Source organism: Peromyscus californicus, unplaced genomic scaffold (genome assembly GCF_007827085.1).
Source record: "Peromyscus californicus insignis strain IS unplaced genomic scaffold, ASM782708v3 Scaffold_17__1_contigs__length_78620276, whole genome shotgun sequence".
Taxonomy (NCBI): Eukaryota; Metazoa; Chordata; class Mammalia; order Rodentia; family Cricetidae; genus Peromyscus; species Peromyscus californicus.
In genome coordinates, this window is record NW_026294469.1 from 3,937,152 (window position 1) to 3,958,166 (window position 21,015).

Sequence of the window (21,015 nt, forward strand, 5' to 3'; positions counted from 1 at the left end):
GAGAATGAAATTTAACTCTTGGTACCTTTTTATGGCCAGAAGAGAATTATTAGCTGGACCTCTATTTAAAAAAAAAAACATCAAAAGAATCTCCCTCAACCCCAGCCTATGGCCCATAAGATGTATAAATCATATTTGATAGATGCTACGTAACATTGCCCTCTCTCTGAGGAATGGATGAAATGGATGACTCCATTGCATTGCTTAAGACGAAGCATTTCATTGTTTTGTGGAAACACTTCCTCAGTGTCAGTTCAAGGGAAATGGCTACCACAGATGATCGTTATCAATAACCAGGAAGTAGTGTGACACCGTCAGCAGAGGCGAAGATGCTGGGCTGAGTGGGAGCCGCTATATCCGTGGAGGCGCCTGCCTGGGAAGCAGGCTTGCTAGAACTGCCTGGCCAGGAGGATTTGTTGTACTGACATCATTTGGTGTGATGTTAGATGCTAACAGCTCTGGCAGCCTGCCGCTGGCTGCCAAAGTTTCCTTGGCATTTTTCATGTCCCTCCTTGCTTTTGCTATAATGCTGGGCAATGCCGTGGTGATTTTAGCCTTTGTGGTGGACAAAAATCTTAGACATCGAAGTAATTATTTTTTTCTTAATTTGGCTATTTCAGACTTCTTCGTGGGTAAGTTATGTGTTTTTATTTCAAATAATCTTTTCAAACTATCATTTATTTCTAAAACCTTAAATTCTTGTTGCTTTGGAGATTGTATGGATTGGAAGGGACTAAGAAGAAAGGCTAAAGTGTTAGAAATCTGGAAAGGGTGTTTATGCCACTTTAGAGAAATTCTGTGCATATGGCTAATGGGGAAAGTTTTATCTGAAAATAGTTTATTTTCTTTACAGGCTAAATGAGTCCAGAATAGTTCTAGAATTATTTAATGTCATGGTTATCTTGTTTTCAGAGCTATTTTCTATTATCTTTAGACTTACAAGTATTCTTTCCTAAGTCAGTTGGTTTCCTTTGCATCCAGTGTGGAAGTAACAGAAGTCATATGTCTGCGGGAGGCCGGTATTGCCAGGAAGTGGGGTAAGCTACGGACAGCAGGTCCATGTGTTGTGTAGCACGGAGTGGGGTAAGCTAGGACAGCACGTCAATGTGCTGTGTAGCACGGAGTGGGGTAAGCTACAGACAGCAGGTCAATGTGCTGTGTAGCACGGACTTGTACACACCCAGCAATCCGCTGCTCTGCATGTAACAGAGGGCCATGGTAGCATGTGATTGCGAGAGTCCACAGAAATCAGATTCCTCCTCCACTGAAAACATTTTTAAAAAATCGTTTTCACTCCCTTATCGTTACGGCTTTCTGTGAGCCAATGCTCTGCCTGCTGGGCTGACGAGGCGTGTTCTTCTCTCTCCACAATGCCCATCACAGGGTAGCTGCAGGACTTCAGATGCATCCCATGGGAGCTCCTAGGAGACTTCCTCTTGGTATAGCCACATTATTTTCCTTCATAGCCATGTAAAGCTTGTGTTTATATTAAAATACAAATCAGAGGGTGAAACTCAGAGGATGCTGCAAACACCGTGGTTGCTCAACAAATGTTAGTCCCTTCTGTTTTGACTTCTTGACAGGCATGTTTAGACTGAAACTGAGTTCACCAATATTTGTGTCACACACAGTGCTTGCTAACATAGCTGGCCACTCTGTACTGTTAGGTAACCAGAGAGTCACATTTCCTCTACCGGACAGCTTCTTCTGGAGGTTGCCTTTACCACGCACTCACCATGCGACAAGAAATGGGGCAGACCCTGAGAGCCTTGTGTAGTAAGATCTGAGCTTCCTGCCAGTGTGCTCTCCTTTGCTATCCTCTGAGGTGTGAGCCTGGAGGGATGCTGAAGGGGAGGTTTTCTGCAGCTCTAAGTCAGTGAGTTTGTCTCTTCCTTCAGTGGCATGGAATGTAAGGTAAGTTCACAGACTGTTGGAGTGCGGAGCGCTGGGAGGCCCCATGGCATGCACTGAGTGCTGTGGACGCTCAGGGGAGAGATGAGGCACACTTGGTTACAGGCTTGTGGCATCCCAAGAGCAACCCTGAGGTCAGATAGGATGTCTACAGTTAGAGATGGGGAGAGAATCCCCAGAATCAGCAATGGCAAAGGTACACATCATTGTGTGTGTTTTCCTGAGTGTGCATTGCATGCTGGCCTAGTGTGCACTGCATGCTGGCTGAGTGAGTGTGCACTGCAGGCTGGCTGAGTGTGCACTGCAGGCTGGCTGAGTGAGTGTGCACTGCAGGCTGTTTGAGTGTGCACTGCAGGCTGTTTGAGTGAGTTGCACTGCAGGCTGTTTGAGTGAGTGTGTACTGCAGGCTGCTCTTCAGATGGTTGAACGGAGGAAACAAGGGCTGGAGCTGGATGTGTGGTGAAGACCTCCGACAGTGACGTCGGTATGGAATGGAGCTCACCAAGAACAGGAACGGCAGACCACAGGTGAAGGGAGCCAACCAGTCTAACTGTAGCAGAAATTGGACCCGGGGTCTCATGGTTAGGAGTTACATTGGCCGTGTGTGTGTGTGTGTGTGTGTGTGTGTGTGTGTGATTTAAATCAACAATCTTCACACTTCTGTCTTCAACATTGTCTCTCCAGCTAACATTTCAGCTGGATACGGGTCCTTACACATTGTTCTCTGTGCTCACCTTACATGTGTAAATTTACAAGTGTGTACAAGCACAGACAGCAGTCCCTCACTGTCTTCCTCCTTCACAGAATTATATAACCTTTAGGTAACACTTAGATTTAAAAGAGATGATGCACTTTGACCCAGCGAGAGTGAGGCCCCGATGACTCAGGCACTAGGGAGGGTGAGGTGGAGAGAGGAGAGAGCCTTGGACTGGGAACTTTCAAACCGAGATGGTTTCAGATAAGAACGAGTGTCTCTCGTTTGAGGTAGGCAACAAAAAGGCATCTCCATTCAGGGCTTAAGCCAGGAGATGTGGCCTGCCTCCGAGAAATGGCCTGTAGGTGTGGTTACTTAGTAGAGTTGGTGGTCCCCTCCACCCACATGTGGGTGGGCAAAGAACAGCTTTGCTTCTGCTGAGAGACGTCATGAGCAGGCCAAACAGGACTTTTTTTTTCTTTTTAAAAGATGTGCAGTAAGACTCTGTCTCAAAAAAAACGTGTGCATGTTATCTTTCTGTGTGTGTGTGTGTGTGTGTGTGTGTGTGTTTGTTTGTGTGTGTGTACAAGCTCCTATGTACATGCGTGTAGATGTGTACATGTGCATGTGAGAGCAGGAGACAGCCTTAGGGGTCACTGTCAGGAGTACTGTCACCTCCTTTTTTTTTTTTTTTTTTTTGGTTTTTGGAGACAGGGTTTCTCTGTGTAGCTTTGCGCCTTTCCTGGAACTCACTTGGTAGCCCAGGCTGGCCTTGAACTCACAGAGATCCGCCTGGCTCTGCCTCCCGAGTGCTGGGATTAAAGGCGTGTGCCACCACCGCCCGGCCTGTTACCTCCTTTGAGGTAAGGTTTCTCAATGGCCTGGGACTCACCAATTAGGATAGATTGTCTGCTTGCTAGGAGAGTGCTTTACCAGCCGAGCCGTCTCCCTAGCCCGAGAGCCTCTTCCCATCTGCCAGCCTTGTCCTTCACATTTCCTCTACCCGAACAGCTTCTTCTGGGGTCGCCTTTACCACGCACTCACCATGCGACAAGAAATGGGGCCGACCCTGAGAGCCTTGTGCAGTAAGAGCTGAGGTGTCTGCCAGTGTGCTCTCCTTTGCTATCCTCTGAGGTGTGTGCCTTGGCTCTGAGCCTGGAGGGATGCTGAAGGGGAGGTTTTCTGCAGCTCTAAGTCAGTCATTTGTTGTTATTATTAATACTACATTTATTTTGCATTTATTAATGTAGTGTGTGGGTGGATGTGGGTATTGGAGTGGGTGAATGGTGTGCCACAGCATGCACATGGAGGCCTGAGGGAAGTGTCCAGGAGTTACTTCTACCCACCATGTGAGTCTAGGCTTGGTGGCAGGTGCCTTTATCTGCTCAGCCATTTTGCTTCCCTCCAACCCCCAAATTACTAAGCCAGCCATTCTTCATGGTTGGGAGTGGGCTCGAGAGCTGTGGGGTGATGGCAAGACGGACTAGATCTTCAGATGCATTTGGACTGTGGTCCCTTCTTGCTCTGTGCCCTCTTCTTACAGGTTTCGGAACTAGACCCTGTAGAGACTAAATCTGGGGACGCTGAGGAGCTAGGCTGAATTTGTTACTGAAAAGCAAAGACTAATAGAAGAGAGGTTGTGTGCCTGCTGGACCATCTCATTGCGCGCTAGCTCATCTGGACGCTTTCGTTGTGGGTTGGATGTGAACAGCCCCTCACAGCCCGTGTGTTTGAACACGTTGTCCTTGGCCGGTGATGCTGTTTGGGAAAGTTGTAGAACCTGTAGGAGGAGAAGACTTCCTGGAGGAAGTATGTCATTGGGGGCGGGCCTTCAGTTTGATATCACAGTCTCACTTCCTGTGGACCCCTGACCCCTGACTGTGGACATGATGCTCCAAGCTTCTTCATAGTCCCACTTGCCTGTGACCTCTGTACCCCTTTAACTGTAAGACAAAATTAACCCAGCCACTCTTGAGTTCCTTCTTGCTCAGTACTTGATCACAATAATGAAAAAATAACTAACACACTGTGGCTATAAATATAGATGGACATGCCTATTCAATTGGTACTGTGAGGCCAGTGTTCCCATCTGTGGGCATTTATGTCCTGATCAGCCGTATGCTGGATGGTCAGGACAGTCTCTTCAGAGGCAAACTGTGGTTGATGCCAACAGAGCCTGAAACAATTATTTAGGATGGGCAGAGTTTTAAAAACATGCCTTTACACACCAGTTCAGGTCAGGAGTTTTTCTCTTGGCTTCTGTACACATCTGCTCAGACCACTATGACAAAATGCCACCGACTGGGAAACTTAAACAACAGGAATTTGTGTTCATACACTTCTGGAGGCTGAGACATCTCAGGTCAAGGTTCTAGCAAATTTGGTTCCTAGTGAAGTTTCGCTTCCCAGCTGCTTTTCTCTTCATCCTGCTCTATGTGTGAGAAGAGAGGCAAATTCTGTGTTGTCTCCTTTTATGTGGATGCAAGTCTACTGAATCTGAATCGGGGCCCCACCTCATGGCATCATTTACCCTTAGTTTTTCCTTTAGAGGTTTGGTCTAGCTGCTCCGAGAGTCTTAAAGCTTCTGCGTATAGAACAGGGAGGAGTGAGCAGCGTACAGTTTGCAGCACCCTCCACACTCTCCTGCCATTCCCGCATCTCCCTGCTGGGAGATGAGTTGGCAGGATTCATTGAGGCCGGCAGTCCCTCTCACTCTTATCTTGTTGTTGCTTAAGGAGGACACAGCAGCTTTCTAGCTCAGACAGAAGGGCAATTCCAGACTGTCGTCGATTTTAAGGGAAACTGGGCTTCCTTGCTGTCCTCAATTCATTCATGTAACAGTTACACACTTCAAAGCAAGTGAAGAGACAGGCAGAAATTCTTGCCCTCACAGCGCTTCTGTTTCTACCAAGCATGGGACCGGGGAGACTTACACACAACATAACTAAGTAAAAATATGTTGCATTTTAGAGGTGACAATTGCTGTTCAGAAAAATACAGCAGGATGAGAGTGGGAGGGGGGTGGGGGGAGGCAGAGGGGGGATTTCAGTGTAAAAGCTGGGGCTTGCTGGGACAGACCCCTGACCAAGCAGAAGGAGCTCTCTGAGGGAAGGCTATGCCAAGACAAATCAAGTTCGAGGATGTGAGGTGTGCAGTGCATATGAGCCAGAGGCTGGGCGAGTGGGCTGGAGGAACAGCAGGTGAGGGGCAGGGGGCAGGGGGCAGGGGGTAGGGGATGGGGGACGGGAGACAGGGGACAGGGGGCAGGGGACAGGGGGCAGGGGACAGGGGAGGGGGGCAGGGGGCAGGGGGCAGGGGACGGGGGCAGGGAGCAGGGGACAGGGGACAGGGGGCAGGGGACAGGGGACAGGGGACAGGGGACAGGGGGCAGGGGGCAGGGGGCAGGGGGCAGGGGACGGGGGACGGGGGACAGGGGGCAGGGGGCAGGGGGCAGGGGACGGGGGCAGGGAGCAGGGGACAGGGGACAGGGGGCAGGGGATGGGGGACAGGGGGCAGGGGGCAGGGGGCAGGAGACAGGGGACAGGGGGCAGGGGACAGGGGACAGGGGACAGGGGACGGGAGACAGGGGGCAGGGGGCAGGGGACAGGGGACAGGGGATGGAAGACAGGGGACAGGGGGCAGGGGACAGGGGACAGGGGGCAGGGGGTGGGGGACAGGGGGCAGGGGGCAGGGGGCAGGGGACAGGGGACAGGGGGCAGGGGACAGGGGACAGGGGACAGGGGACAGGGGACGGGAGACAGGGGGCAGGGGGCAGGGGACAGGGGACAGGGGACAGGGGATGGAAGACAGGGGACAGGGGGCAGGGGACGGGGCAGGGGGCAGGGGACAGGGGGCAGGGGGCAGGGGGCAGGCCACTGCATAGCCCATGGGGCTTTTCCTTGCCTTTGTTCTCATTTTTGCTCCCCTCTTCCTCTCCAGCTGCCTTAGCACTGTCTTTTAATATAGCTTATTTGACTTGCTCATTCCTGTTTAATCCCCTTGCAAAGGCTCACTGTGCTGGCCATGGAAAAGCCCTTGCTCTCACTTAGCAAAATTATCCAGGAGCAAAGTTTCCTAGCAGTCTTGAGAGGAACACACGGGAGCAGACCTGCCTGAGAAGTATTTCAGATGCACGTCTCTGAAAGTCTTTGGAATGAGCCACAGACATCACTATTGTTCCATAGAGAGAGGAACTGAGAACGGGCCATCTGTACCAAACACTGCGCAGAGCACAAGGACGCAGCAGGGTTTTACCAAAGGCGTGGGATTGGTGTGATGACTCAGTCTTTCCACAAGCATGAGGCCCTGGGTTCAATCCCCAGCAGCCACCTATGAAGCTGGGCTGACATGCGCTTGTACCCCCAGTGCTGGGGAGGTGGAGAAAGGAGGATACCTGGGTTTGCTGGCCCGCCAGACTTAGCCAACCCAGAGAGCTTCAGGCTCAGTGAGAGACACTGTCTTCAACAATAAAGTAGAATGAGAGCAGTGACTCCCCATGTGGTCTTCTGGCCTGTGCGCTGGTGCAGGCACACACACACACACACACACACACACACACACACACACACACGCACACGCACGCACACACACGCAACACACACGCACACACACGCACACACACGCGCGCACACACGCAATGCACACACACACACACACACACACGCACGCACACACACCCTCTCCCAGGAGCACACTAGTGTGCCCTAAGGCAGCTAGTATTTAAAAGCAGCTCCTAGAAACCTTAGCACATCCTTCCCCTTTCACAGAATTCAGAAAGAACGTGGAGGAGAGAGTAGGCAGATCTCTCTTTAATCAGTCGTGTCTAGTGACCACCCACTTCTCCTGGGAAGAAATGAGTGTAGAGGCGGAAGTGTGCGTGTTGAAAGCCACAATGATGGACTGAAATGGGAATGTCTCCATTTGGGGGGTTTCACCTCAGGTAAACTTGGGGCTCTACTTTCTGGCATAGTTGACCCTCTTGACCTCAGCCTCCCAGCCTGATGATGTCAAAGTCACCTCAGGGAAACTGATCATGGAAAGCATGGAGTACAGGGCGGTAGTGTATGCCTGTAATCTCAGCCCCAGGCCTAGAGGATCACAGGTTCCAGGCTAGCCCAAGCTACAGTGAATTTGAGGGCAGCCTGGGCTAGACAGTGAGACCCTGTCTCAATAAACCAAAGCCCACATAAAACCACATCCCCCCTGTAACAGACGTGAAGCTAGCAGGCTGTCTGAACTATGCATGGGAATGGTTGACAGGCTTGGTGACACAGTCTTGTAATCCCAGCTACTGGGGGTGCTGTTCCAGGAGCACTCCAAAGTTCCAGGTCTGCTTGTACTACAGAGCAAGTTCAAGGCCAGCCTTGGCAACTTTGTTCAGGCTCTGTCTCAAAATGAAAGCAAAAGCAGTTCTGGGAGTATAGGCCATCGGCAGAACAGTGGTCTTACACGTGGCTCTGTATCTAGTATCACAAAGACACTCACCACCCAGCTCTTCCTCCCGAGGTGTCTCCCATCTGTGTGCAAACGCAGGTACAAACACCATGTTCTGCCATCCTCGCCACAGCCTGGAAACATCCCCGTGGGGAGAGGGGAGAGAGAGAGAGAGAGAGAGAGAGAGAGAGAGAGAGAGAGAGAGAGAGAGAGAGAGAGAGAGAGAGAGGAGAGAGAGAGGGCTTGTCTCCTTCTGCTCCACTTTCATTTCTTCCCCCTTACTGTTGTTCTTAACAATGAACAAATTACTGATGCAGAGCAGGAGGAGATCTGCAAGGGCCCGATAAAATGTAAAGACACACAACAGAATCAATCAGGTTTCAGCCACATAAAAGATCACATCCTCAGCAAGCAGTGACACTTGTCTGATGTGCCAACGCAGTAAAAACCCTTGGACAGCCCAGCATAGTCATTCCGGGGCCAACAGCATCAGCGCTGGGCAGCCACTGTGGTCACTGTCATGGAAGGCTGTAGTCACTTAGGAGTTTTGATCTCAAATTGCCTCCTTTAGAACCCACCAGCTGACTGGACCACGCTTTGTGTCTTCTTTCTCAGTTGTTAGGTTCTTTAACTGTTTTTTGTTTATTCTTTGAGACAGGGTCTCCTTTTACTCCAGGCTAACCTCAAACTCACCATAGCTCTCCTGGCTCAGGCTCCCACATGCTAAGCTTGCAGTCACGTCACCACCCTGGGCTCTCTAATTGTTAAACCTGCCCGCTTCCTAACTCACCAAGCTTCCATAGGCATGCAGTCAGAGGATATTTTATTGTGTGTTTTTAAAAATGAGATCATGTTTGTTTCGTTTAATTTCTTTTTTCTTTGTGAGATGACACTTGTAATGGGTAGTGTGATTGGTGCCTGACATTCGGCCAACAACACGCATCAGCACACACATCAGCTGTTATTAAGTTGAATGCACAGGACATTGCGAGGCCAGTGTAGACATCAGGAGCACAAACATTGGTTTGTTTCAGGGTATTAATCTCCAGGAAAGATAAATGACATGGTGGCCATGATATCAAGCAGAAATGAGTAACAGAGAAAAGGGTCAAAATACGTAAGGGCTGGAGAGATGATTCAGGGGGTGCAGTGCTTGCCGTGAGAGCACGAAGATCTGACTTCAGGTCCCAGGATTCATGTAAACACTGGGCATGGCCTGCTTGCCTGTAACATCAACTCTGGGGAGCAAATGCAAGAGGATGCCGAGGGGCTTGTTGTGCAGCCAGTCTGGGTTAAGCAGTGAGCCCCAGGTTCAACCAGAAATCCTATCTCAAAACATAAGGTGGAGAAGCAATTGAGAAAACTATTCTGACATTGTCTTATAGCCTCCACATGTGCACCTGCCTAGGTGAGTGAACCTGCATCCATGCATTCACATGTACACTCGTGCACACACACACGCACACACACACACACACGCACAAAAGAGACACGTACAGAGAGAGGGGGGGCAGGGGGAAGGGGACTGACTGGGAGGAGGAAGGGTCGAAGGAAATAACACAATAAAAATACATTATTTAGCCGGGCGGTGGTGGCGCACGCCTTTAATCCCAGCACTCGGGAGGCAGAGTCAGGCGGACCTCTGTGAATTCGAGGCCAGCCTGGTCTACAAAGCGAGTTCCAGGACAGGCGCTAAGCTACACAGAGAAACCCTGTCTCGAAAAAACCAAAACCCCATTATTTTCATGCATGATACTATCCTCATGAAACCCTTTATTGTAAATAATCAACATGCACACAAACCTTTAAAAACAATGGCAGAGTTGCCGGGAGTGTAAGCGATAAAGGGATCACCTGAGTCCGAGGGCTTCCAAGGGGCCGTGGAGGAAGTGGACGCTTTGACGTGCAGTTCCATAGACAAGAGGAAGTGAGGAGGAGAGCGGTGTGTGCCTAGTGTAAGGCCTGAGATTTGATCTCCAGCATAAAGACGTAAAAGAGGAAGACACTCTAGGAAGAACAATGTTGGCAAAGAGGAAGGGATGGGGAATATGGCCTGTGCTGCAGCAGGGTGGCTCACCGTGTTTGGCTTGGGTCACAAAGAACATACAGATGAATTTTGATGGATCCAACTAGAAATGCAGTTAGGACGTGCACTTTGTTTGGGAAGTAATAAGAAGCCCTCACAGGTATGTTGTTTGTGGCAACTATTCTGAAAATAACATTTAAAGAGTGCATAGGGGGCAAAAACGGACCATTTTTATGCATAACTTTGTTGGCATGACATCACTACAACAAAATATTCAAGGCAATGAATTTAGAAAGAAAAAAATTAGATCACAGTTGGACAGTTCAAATCCAAGACTGGGTGGCCTGTTTCTTTGGCTCCTGATGGTGGCAGATGGCGATAGTTGGAAGCATGTGTGTGAGTGAGCGTTCACATCTAGAACCAGGAATGGGGGAAGATTGACAGATGTCTGTCCCACACTTTTGTTCTGTGCATGCTCCAGTGACCTAAAAACCTCAAAGTCCACAGGCCTCCTCATCTACCATGCTGAAGACCAAGGTTTTCCATACGTGATAACTAAGCTACTTTTAGTGAATTCTGACACGTCTTTCTGTGGCATGTCCATCAGAATATACCTTTTTGTAGTCAGTGATGCATACTGTTTTAAAAAATTTAAAAATTGGTTATATATTTATTTAGTGGTGTGTGTGTCCAATGCCATAGCATGCTGTGCTATGCATGTGTAGGTCAGAGCACACGCAGGAGTTAGGTCTCTTCTTGTATCACGTGGGTAGAGTGATTTGTCAAGCTTGGTGGTAAGCATCTTTAGTCACTGAGGTATTTGCTGGTCCAACATTGTTTTTTAATTCATTTTCTCCCTGTACAGGTATGATCTCCATCCCTCTGTACATCCCTCACATGTTGTTTAACTGGAATTTTGGAAGTGAAATCTGCATATTTTGGCTCATTATTGACTATCTTTTGTGTACAGCATCTGTCTACAATATTGTCCTCATTAGCTACGATCGATACCAGTCAGTTTCAAACGCTGTAAGTTACAAAGTTAATTCATTTTCCTTAGAAGATTATATAGTTGGAAACTCTGGGTCCCTAAGCCAGGCACATATTTCTGTACTGGGAATATTGGGGATGAATTCAAGGGATTTGAACACATTTGAAGCTCTTTGTCCTTTTGATAACTGGCCTAACGTCCTCACTGGCTTTTATTCTGTGTGAGCTGGCTAACTCTCCCTATGGGTGTCTGAAATGGGAGGGAAGGGACCCAAGAAAATTCACGATTAACTGGGAGAAGTACCAGACTGAGTCTTCAGTAGCTTGAATGTCTGTGGGTTTACACCCATGGCCAAGTTGAGACCCCAAATATTTTCCTCAAGATAGAACTTTGTGGGCAACTAGAAAGAACCCCAGTGTGAATGGTGAGAAAATCAATCTGAACACAGAAGAGAAGACAGGTAATGCAGCGGGGCCAGTTTAGGAGGCGTGACGAGGAGGCTGAACTTAGCCGAATCTGGGGCAGCCTCACGGGTGAGCTAGAGGCAATTCTTAAGCAAGATAAATCTCTTAGCAACAGAACGAAGGAGAAAATAGGGCATGGGTAGGAAGAAGCCACAAAAATGTGGGGCAGTGATTTGTGGTCTTAAAAACAACGGAGGAGGAGTGGGTCTGGGGGAGGGGAGCCGGAGGAGTAGAGGGAGGGGAAGCTGCCCCTGGGATATAATGTGTGGGAGAAGAATAAACAAATCTGTCTCTCTGTCTCGTGTGTGTGTGTGCGTGCGTGCGTGCGTGTGTGTGTGTCTGTGTGTGTGTGTATCTGTGTGTGTGTGTGTCTGTGTGTGTGTGTGTCTGTGTGTGTGTGTGTCTGTGTGTGTGTGTGTGTGTATCTGTGTGTGTGTGTGTGTATCTGTGTGTATCTGTGTGTGTGCGTATGTCTGTGTGTGTGTCTGTGTGTGTGTGTGTGTGTATCTGTGTGTGTGTGTGTGTATCTGTGCGTGCGTGCGTGTGTGTGCGTCTGTGTGTGTGTGTATCTGTGTGTGTGTGTGTGTGTATCTGTGTGTGTATCTGTGTGTGTGCGTGTCTGTGTGTATCTGTGTGTGTGCGTGTGTCTGTGTGTGTGTGTGTGTCTGTGTGTGCGTGTGTCTGTGTGTGTGTGTCTGTGTGTGTGTGTGTGTATCTGTGTGTGTGTGTGTGTGTGTCTGTGTGTGTGTGTGTATCTGTGTGTGTGTGTGTGTGTGTGTGTGTATCTGTGTGTGTGCTTGGTGGAGGTCAGAGAACAACCTCAGCTGTGGGTCTTAGCTTCACCCTGTTTGAGACAGGGTTGCTATGTTGTTTTTCCACTGTGTAGACCAGGCTAGCCTGTCCGTGCAGTTCTGGGCTTGCTTCTGTGCCCGACTCCTATCTCTCCTGGGGAGTGTTGGTGTTCCAGACGCGCTACCGGAGTCTTGCTTCACACGGGTGCCGAGGATCTGAACCCGGGTCCCCAGGCTTGCCTGACAAGTGCTCTCTCTCTCCCCTGAGCAGCGGCCAGCCCTCGTTTGCAGCCTTTGCCTTCCTTTACTCCTGGATCTTAGGATCTCAAACCTTTGGGAGACCGTTGCACCATCTACTCTGCTAATGCTAAGATACAGAAATAAGTATTTGGGGAATGACTTAGGTGGAGGCAGAGCTGGAGATCCACAGGTTCTGTACTGTCGACCAAATGCTGAGCTGGCAGTGTTGAGAGGACGCAGAAGCTCCTGCCTGGGAGGACCTAACACAGAAAGAAATTCGATTAGATAAAAGGTAAACTGTTGGAACAAAGAGATCCTAAAATACTGCTGCTCAAGTAGTATTTTATAGACACATTTCCTTTACTCTCACAGAATTGTCTGGAGAAGATAGAAAGTTCCACTCCATGAGGTTACCCTGGAACTTCCCAGCCCCCACATTAACTGGGTGGCCTTGCCTGTAGTGGGTAGCTGTTCCAGCTTTGACCTGGAAGTACTACCCCCATTGAGGTTTTGGTAACTGTCACGCCTACAAGGCCTACAAGGCAGATCCTAGAGAGGACCCCTGAAGACCCGAGATCCAGATGTGCCGGCTCTCTTGGTTCCTGGATCCTGGACGCTGGAGGTAGACCAAGCAGAGTTCTCCAGAGAACACCGCTGGACTGTGCTTCACCTTTCCCAGACCCTGTAACCTATCCCTTCATTTGTAAGTTACCCCACAAAATAAACCTCCCTTTTAGCTACATGAAGTGGCCTTAATAATTCTACCAATATCTGGTGCCCAACGTGAGACTCGAACCCACGACCCTGAGATTGAGAGTCTCGTGCTATACTGACTGAGCTAGCTGGTTGTGGTGGTGCATGCCAGTAGGATTTGCTGAAGGAGGCAGAGGCAGAAGGCAGTGGTAGGCAGTTCTTCCTGTGACTCCCTGGAGCTTTAGGGCGTGGAGAGCTCCAGGCCGCTCCAAGCCCCTCTCTGGTGGGCACTGCTCCAAGCCCTTCTCAGTGCCTCCGCAGGGTGCCACCAGGGACAGTAAACTGTGGAAGCCTCCCGCAGGGTGCCACCAGGGACAGTATGGTGTAAACTGTGGAGGCCTCGGGCTAGGGCGGGGAGCTGGTACTCACAGCGGTTTTCTGCTGGTCTGAGGGCTAAGCTTGCCGGGGAACTGGGACCAGATTTAGCTGCTCCTGTTTTTGGGATTGGAACTGTGGAGGTGCTCCCTGATTATAAACAGTTGGTCCCCAGGAGTGTGTGTGTGTGTGTGGGGGGGGGGGGGATTTTACAGGAAAGAAGAGACAGGGAAGTGTGGTAAGTGCAGAAAGTGTGCCACAGCAGCCACAGAGGAGGCTGAGGGTGGGAGCCACCCAGGCCTTTGGAATTTGCCTCACGTGAGCACCAGATATGTAGAATTATTAAGGCCACTCCACATAGTTAAAAGGGAGGTTTATTTTGTGGGGTAACTTACAAGTGAAGGGATAGGTTACAGGGTCCAGGAAAGGTGTAGTGCAGTCCAGCGGTGTTCTCTGGAGAACTCTGCTTGGTCTGCCTCCAGGGTCAAGGAACCAAGAGAGCCGGCACATCCAGATTTCAGGTCTTAAGGGCTCCTGTCGCCGCCCCGCCTTGTAGGCGTGACAGTTACCGAAGCCTCAATGGGGTTAGTACTTCCAGGTCAAAGTTGGAACAGCTATCCACTACACTTGCCCTCTATAGGTCAAGGAGCAGCAAACATTTGTTGTCCGGGGGCCCAATGGTAAATGTTTTCAGTTTTGTAGTACCTATCATATTCTCAACTCTGCTATAGCACAGAGTAGCCCTAGATGATTTGTGGTGTGTGTGTGTGTGTGTGTGTGTGTGTAGGGCAGTGTACTTGTTGGATGCTGATAAAACTTCATTTATTAAACCAAGTGGTGGGCCAGATTTGTTTCATAGACAATAGTGTGATGACCTTGCCCTAGGCTGTTACCCTCTGCCTGAGAAAAGTCTAGCTGTTGGTATTCCGGTTTCTATTCTAAAAAAGAATAGGGGTCCACAGGAAGGGATTTTCTTTTAAACAAGTGGTATGAGTCACTGTCATTTCTACTCATATCTCACTGGTGGGACTCAGTCCCATAATGCCACCTCAGTGCAAAGGGATCTGGGAAATGTAGTCTCTAGCTGAGCTACAGTTTGGCCAGGAGAAAGAGGAAAATGGATGGGACAGGACCATCAGCTGACTCTGCTGGTTGTCATGGGGTCTTCATCCATGTCAGTGCACTGCAGTCTGTATGGTGAACTACAGAGAAAGTGGCAATGTTTGGGTCAATGCCACAGCTAATAGTTTCACTGTTTCCCAAAGGCTAGACTTGTCCTGGATTGAGTCATGAAACCTGTTTGGTGGGTTGTAACCAAAAGCCACGTTAAATCAGAACATTTCTCATTTGTACTTTAAAATTTTCAAGTTGATTTTTAAAAATCTTTATAAATCCTTTAAAAAGTTTTAATTATGTGTCTGTGCATCTTTGTGGTATGTGCCTATGTGTGCACTTGCATGAGGAGGCCAGCAGAGGGCTTCAGATTCCCTGATGCTGGAGTTACAGGTGGGTGTGAGAAGTCTAAGGTGGAGTCTAGGATCGGAGGAGCCTGGGTCCTCTGTAAGGCTCTTCCCAAGACACCTTTGCAGCCCACCCCCTTAAATCTTTTCTGGAGGCTCCTTGGACTTTCTCCACTGGTTGTCCAAGATTTTGAGCCTATTCTCAAGTTGGTGGCCACAAAAAGGGGCCGCATATCTAGTTAGAAAATGGGCTTACAAAGAGATGATGAAAAATACCCAGAGAGGAAGTGTGTGTGTGTGTGTGTGTGTGTGTGTGTGTGTGTGTGTGTGTGCACTTTAGTTTTGTTCTAAAGAATTCTCTGTCAGTGGAGGCTGCCAAATTGCTAAGACCTCCATTCCTAGGAACAGAGCTGAGTGCAGGACAGACCCTACACGTGAAACAGTGTGAACAATGGCAGGACAGCTGAGAGTGCATTGTACTGGGTCGGGATGAATCCAAGACTCCTGAGCACTCCGGCAGTGTTAGTGGGAAACTCGGTTTTGCTGCAGCTGTGAGTAGAGGACATGGCGACAGGAAACGGGGAACTGGACCTGGGAAGTAGACATTTTGAAGACCTTAATTTTGAAAATGAAACTTCAATGCAGATGGCCACGATGTTGTTCAGAGGTGTCTTCCGGAAGGGCCAGGTTTTGTGTGGTTGTACCAGCAGTGGGTGAAGCCGATGAGCAGTGGAGACAGACCGCAGCTGGAGGGAGTCACGGACCAGCAGTGGGTGAAGTGGATGAGCAGTGGAGACAGACCACAGCTGGAGGGAGTCATGGACCAGCAGTGGGTGAAGCAGATGAGCAGTGGAGATAGACCACAGCTGGAGGGAGTCACGGACCAGCAGTGGGTGAAGCATTTGAGCAGTGGAGACAGACCACAGCTGTAGGATGAAGGTAGGGTGAGAAGATTGTTCTTTACCTTCAGATGAAGAAAGAAGCTTGACAATGAACTCTAGACTGTGAGAATAGCATTGGAGGGACTGGCTAGTGATCCGTAGCGAAGGACCCTGGTCTGTGCTGCTAAAAACAGCAGGAATTAACTCTCTCCTTGCTCTGGAGGCTACAAGTTTGACACCAGGGTGGCTGCCACGGGGATGTCCCCTCTCTGAAGGCTCTAGGAAGACCTTCCATGTCTTTCTTTTGTCTTTTGACGTGAGTGATCCTAGGCTTGGAGACACTTCACTACAATCCCTTCTCTGCCATCATGTGGCCTTGAGGGAAGGCTGTAAACTTGGAATAGGATGGGTACCTAGGTCCCTACCAGCACAATGTGGACTGCATGACAAAAATCTCCACATGAGGATGAGTGAAGGGTGGCAGGCTGCTCAGACATGTACCTCAACAGCTAATTGTTCACAGGCAGAAATCAGAAGGAAACTTGGGTCTTTTACTTTTCCTCTTCTTATAAGGACACCAGTCATTATTGAATCAAGATGAGCCCAAGTCCAATATGATGTCATCTTGGCTTGATTATATCTGTCAACACCATATTTCCAAATAAGGTCACATTCACAAGTACTTGTGGATAGGTTCCAATATAACTGATTTGGGGATGCAATGCAGTTGAATACAGCAACTCATCTCATTAGTAATACCAGAAAGTTCCAGTGGGCCTCCCCATCTCCCAAATGGAACATGACTGACAGAATGTTTGGCTTTTTTACTGGGGTAGGGAAGGAGGCAGGGCAGGGGGCAATATCGTGAATAATGTACATGTTTTGTAGACGGTGAGACTGATTTCATAGGGGCCACTCCAATCAACTGGGTCTGGGTTCCAGCAGTGCTTGAACTGTCGTCTGTCAAGAATGCTCCCCAGAGATGAAGATATGATGAGACTGGCATCCTCTTCTCAAGTCCCTTGGATGTCCATGATCTCAATCGACTTCATGCATAATGAAAGAGAGAGGGCATCTCTAGCATATTGCTTTATACCATTACAAAGGCTGAACAGAGCAATTAAAAAACTAAGTGCAGTTTTATGACCATCTGGGTATTGTTCCCATCTTCATAACTGTTAGACTCAGTGCAAGAGATGTATTAATTAGTGTCACGAGAAGGAGAAGGTAAAAGAGGAGGCTGTGTGTGGAAGCTTGTGGCCAGTATCGTTTTGGCCAGCTTACTTCTGAGCTTACTTCCAGAAATGCCAGGAGTTTGGTGGTGGTGGGGTCACATTTCTTTACAGTTAAAAAAAAAAAAACTTTAAAATGACCACTTTGCCCTGACAGCCATTGGCACGCATGTGCACTAACTAAATCAAAGGGCCACGCTGCTTCTCTTTAAAAATGTGAAACACACACAGTGAGATTTGAAAACTCACAGAGAAAATCAGAGAAAACGAGAGGAGGTGACTTGCACCTCTTCCTGTAAGTGAGGACACGGCAGAGCCTGGGACGTTTGTGCTGGAAGGAGGCTTGCAGACCTCACCGAGTTTCAGAGAGGTTGATGCCCACAGTATAAAAACACACAGAAACCTCTCTCTGCACTGGCTGCTCTTGCAGAGGAGCCTGATTTGGTTCCCAGCATCCACACTGTGGCTCACAACCACCTATAATGTAACTTTGGCCCCTGGGGACGAGATGTCCTCTCCTGACTTTTGGGATCACCACACATGCGTGTGTATACATACATGCAGGCAGAACACGCGTACACATAAAAATCAATAAATGTAAAACCAAACCGAACCCAAGTCCTCCTGGTTTTGTGACCGTGTACCACAGGAGACAGAAAGGAGAGCCAGCTAAGGGGCAGCCCGGGCTGTGCAGTGAGTTCAGTCACACTGGGCTAAAGCGAGTTCTTGCCTTGAAAATGAATGACCAGGATGTAGCTCAGTAGTCGAGCACTTTCCTGGCATGTGCAGGGCCCTGGATTTGATATCTTGGTTGAGATATTTATTCCTGATACAGAATGATTGGTCTTTACATGCCTTTAGATTTTCAAGGTACTCTTAAAGATTTCAGGTTTGACAAAAAGATCACAGAGGGTAACACTCACTCACAGAACCTAACTTCATCTTTCCTTGTGGAAGCCTGGCCTTATCACCATCAGGAAAGCCATATTTGGGCACATGTGCACACACACACACACACACACATGCACAATGACACTTGCTGTAGCCATGTCTCTCAGCATGGCCTGTTGTCAGTTTTGGCTATGATGGAAACACTTACAGACAGAAGTTCCCTGGGAGTGTTCAGAAACACATAGCATCTCTCCCACATGCCGAGTGCCTTTCTGTTTGTGCACAGTCTCTCGGGAGCGGTGCAAGGGTTATTTCTGTCATTGGCCTAACCCTGGAGTTCCTGTGTGAACTGCTGAGTATATTTCTATTCTTCCTGAGTGTCAGAATCAGATAATTCATAACCTTCAGACTTTTTAAAACTGTGACTATGGTGCCCTATAATGTGCGACACGTGCTTCTCCACGTGTTTATTGATATTGAATTATCCCAAAGATACATTGCTTTCATTGTTGAACATCATCCCACAATCCGTCCACTCTGATGCATTCTGACATTGACTGCTTTGTTTCATTGAAGAGAACAGCTGTCATGTTCTAGGCTGCAGATGGAGAACATGGTGAGTGTGTTCAGTTTCAGTAACTGTTAGAGTCAGGAAAAATTCCTTCCTTCCTTCCCCTCTCCCTCCCTTCCTTCTCTTTCTTTCTGCATGTGTACACATGTGCACATGCACTTGTGTGTGCATGCATGTGGTGGTCAGAAGTGCCATCCACCTTTTTTATGTATGTATATGCATGTGTTCATATGTGAGCAGGTGCCATGTGTGTGCAAGTGTGCATGCAAGTGTGTGCAGAAGATAGAAGACAGCCTCAGCTATCATCCTGAAAAGTGCCACCCACCTTCTTTGGGACAGGGTCTTTCTTTGGCCTGGAGCTCACCCATTAGGCTAGCCTGTCTGGCAGGAGGCCTCGGGGACCCCCCTGTCTCCACCACCGTGTGCTAGGATGACAGATTCATGCCACCACACCAGGCTTTGGGAAACTTGCTTATCTTAGATAAAATGCCTTGCTGTGGCATTCAAAGCTTCACTTAGAGCTTTTCTGTTTTCTCTGGAAATTTATTGAGAAAGTTTCCGCCTTGGCTAAGGTTCTATTGCCCTTGATCTCGTGTCTGGGCAAAAGGCACAATACCATGTTAAACCATGTGGCTCTTGCACATCCCTGGAACTTGTGAGTGCCTGTGGGATGCTCCATGTATTTTCATTAAAACTAATCTGTCTGGTTTCTTTAGGTGTCTTACAGGGCTCAGCACACTGGTATTGTGAAGATTGTCACTCTGATGGTGGCTGTTTGGATACTGGCTTTCTTGGTAAATGGCCCGATGATTCTGGCTTCACATTCTTGGAAGAACAGCACTAACACAAGGGAATGTGAGCCTGGCTTTGTTACAGAGTGGTATGTCCTTGCCATTACATCGTTCTTGGAATTCCTGGTCCCTGTCATCTCAGTGGCCTATTTCAATGTACAAATTTACTGGTGCCTGTGGAAGCGCGGGAGTCTCAATAGGTGCCCCAGCCACGTGGGGTTCGTCTCCACCTCCTCCAGTGACTCTGGACCCTTACCCAGATCTGGGTTGGTTTCCAGAGCATCTCTTCCTGCATTGAAGGAATCAGCCCCACCCCTTCACTCAGAAAGTCCTAGAAGAAAGAGCAGTCTCCTGGTGTCCTTAAGAACTCACATGAACAGCAGAATCATTGCCTTAAAAGAGGGTTCCTTCTCCCACTCTGAAACCTTGGCGCTTCACCGCAGGGAGCACATGGAACTGCTCAGGGGCAGGAGACTAGCCAGGTCGCTGGCCATCCTCCTAACTGTGTTTGCCATTTGCTGGGCTCCATATTGTCTGTTCACAATTGTTCTTTCAACTTATCCTGAAGGGAAGCGCCCCAAATCAGTTTGGTACAGCATTGCCTTTTGGCTGCAGTGGTTCAATTCTTTTGTTAACCCATTTTTGTACCCCTTATGTCACAGACATTTCCAGAAAGCTTTCTGGAAAATATTTTGTGTGAAAAAGCAACCCACACCATCACAGAACCAGTCCATATCCTCATGAGTTCAATGACATCGCTTTGTCAATTTCACTCTCTACATCGTCCAGATGGACTTGAGCTTCCATCTTGCTCTGTGTTCTCCAACAAACAGTGCATAAAATATAATGTTTGAAAGCTTTAGTAAAAACTCTGAACGGGGAGCACCACTCTAGTCAACAACAATGTGGTGAACATGACAAGTTCACGGCTGCAGAAGAACCGTTAATTTCCTCAGTCCTCACCGCCCACCACCTCTTCCCTGTTTTGTGGATCTCGATGTAACAGTGACTGTGAAACTCCTGTATTCTTTCTGTGTTCAGTGTTTTCTCCAGGAGTGTCAGTTTCTTTGTGTGTGTGTGTGTGTGTGTGTGTGTGTGTGTGTGTGTGTGTGTGTGTGTGTGTATGTATGTATGTGTGCGCGCAGGTGCCTTCAGAGACCAGAAGAGGGTGCCAGACCACCCAAAGATGGAGTTCAGGCAGTTCTGAGCCATAAAACATGGGTGCTGGTGACCAAACAGAGCAGGTAGAGCTCTGAACCGCTGGCCCACTGCTCCAGTCCCTAGTCTCTGTTTTCCATTTTCTAGTCACACCACTGTGTTTAGTTTGAACCATCATTCCTTAAAGAAGCACCGGGCAAGCAGGTCCATGCAGGGGGTGGGAGCTCTGGTCAGTGGGTGGGTGAGTTCAGGCTGCAGTTGGCAAAAGCAGCATTGGAGTGACCCCAGGTCAGCACATGGGTATTTCATGATCCCAATGGGAAGGAGGTGCGGCATGTCAGCTGTAGGACAGGGCGGTCACCCATGTTTGAAAGATCAGCTTGATCTATTTTTTTCTACCCTCCTTTCCCAAC

At 48.7% G+C, this 21,015-nt stretch overlaps 1 protein-coding gene across 1 annotated transcript; it reads left to right on the forward strand.

The window, feature by feature from the left end:
• Positions 1-439: 439 nt before the first annotated feature.
• Hrh4 (histamine receptor H4) lies at positions 440-20,505 on the forward strand. Its single transcript, XM_052741413.1, has 3 exons — positions 440-632; positions 10,930-11,093; positions 19,370-20,505. The coding sequence occupies exons 1-3, from the start codon at positions 440-442 to the stop codon at positions 20,186-20,188; spliced, it is 1,176 nt and encodes a 391-aa protein (XP_052597373.1). The 3' UTR covers positions 20,189-20,505.
• The last annotated feature ends 510 nt before the right edge of the window (positions 20,506-21,015 follow it).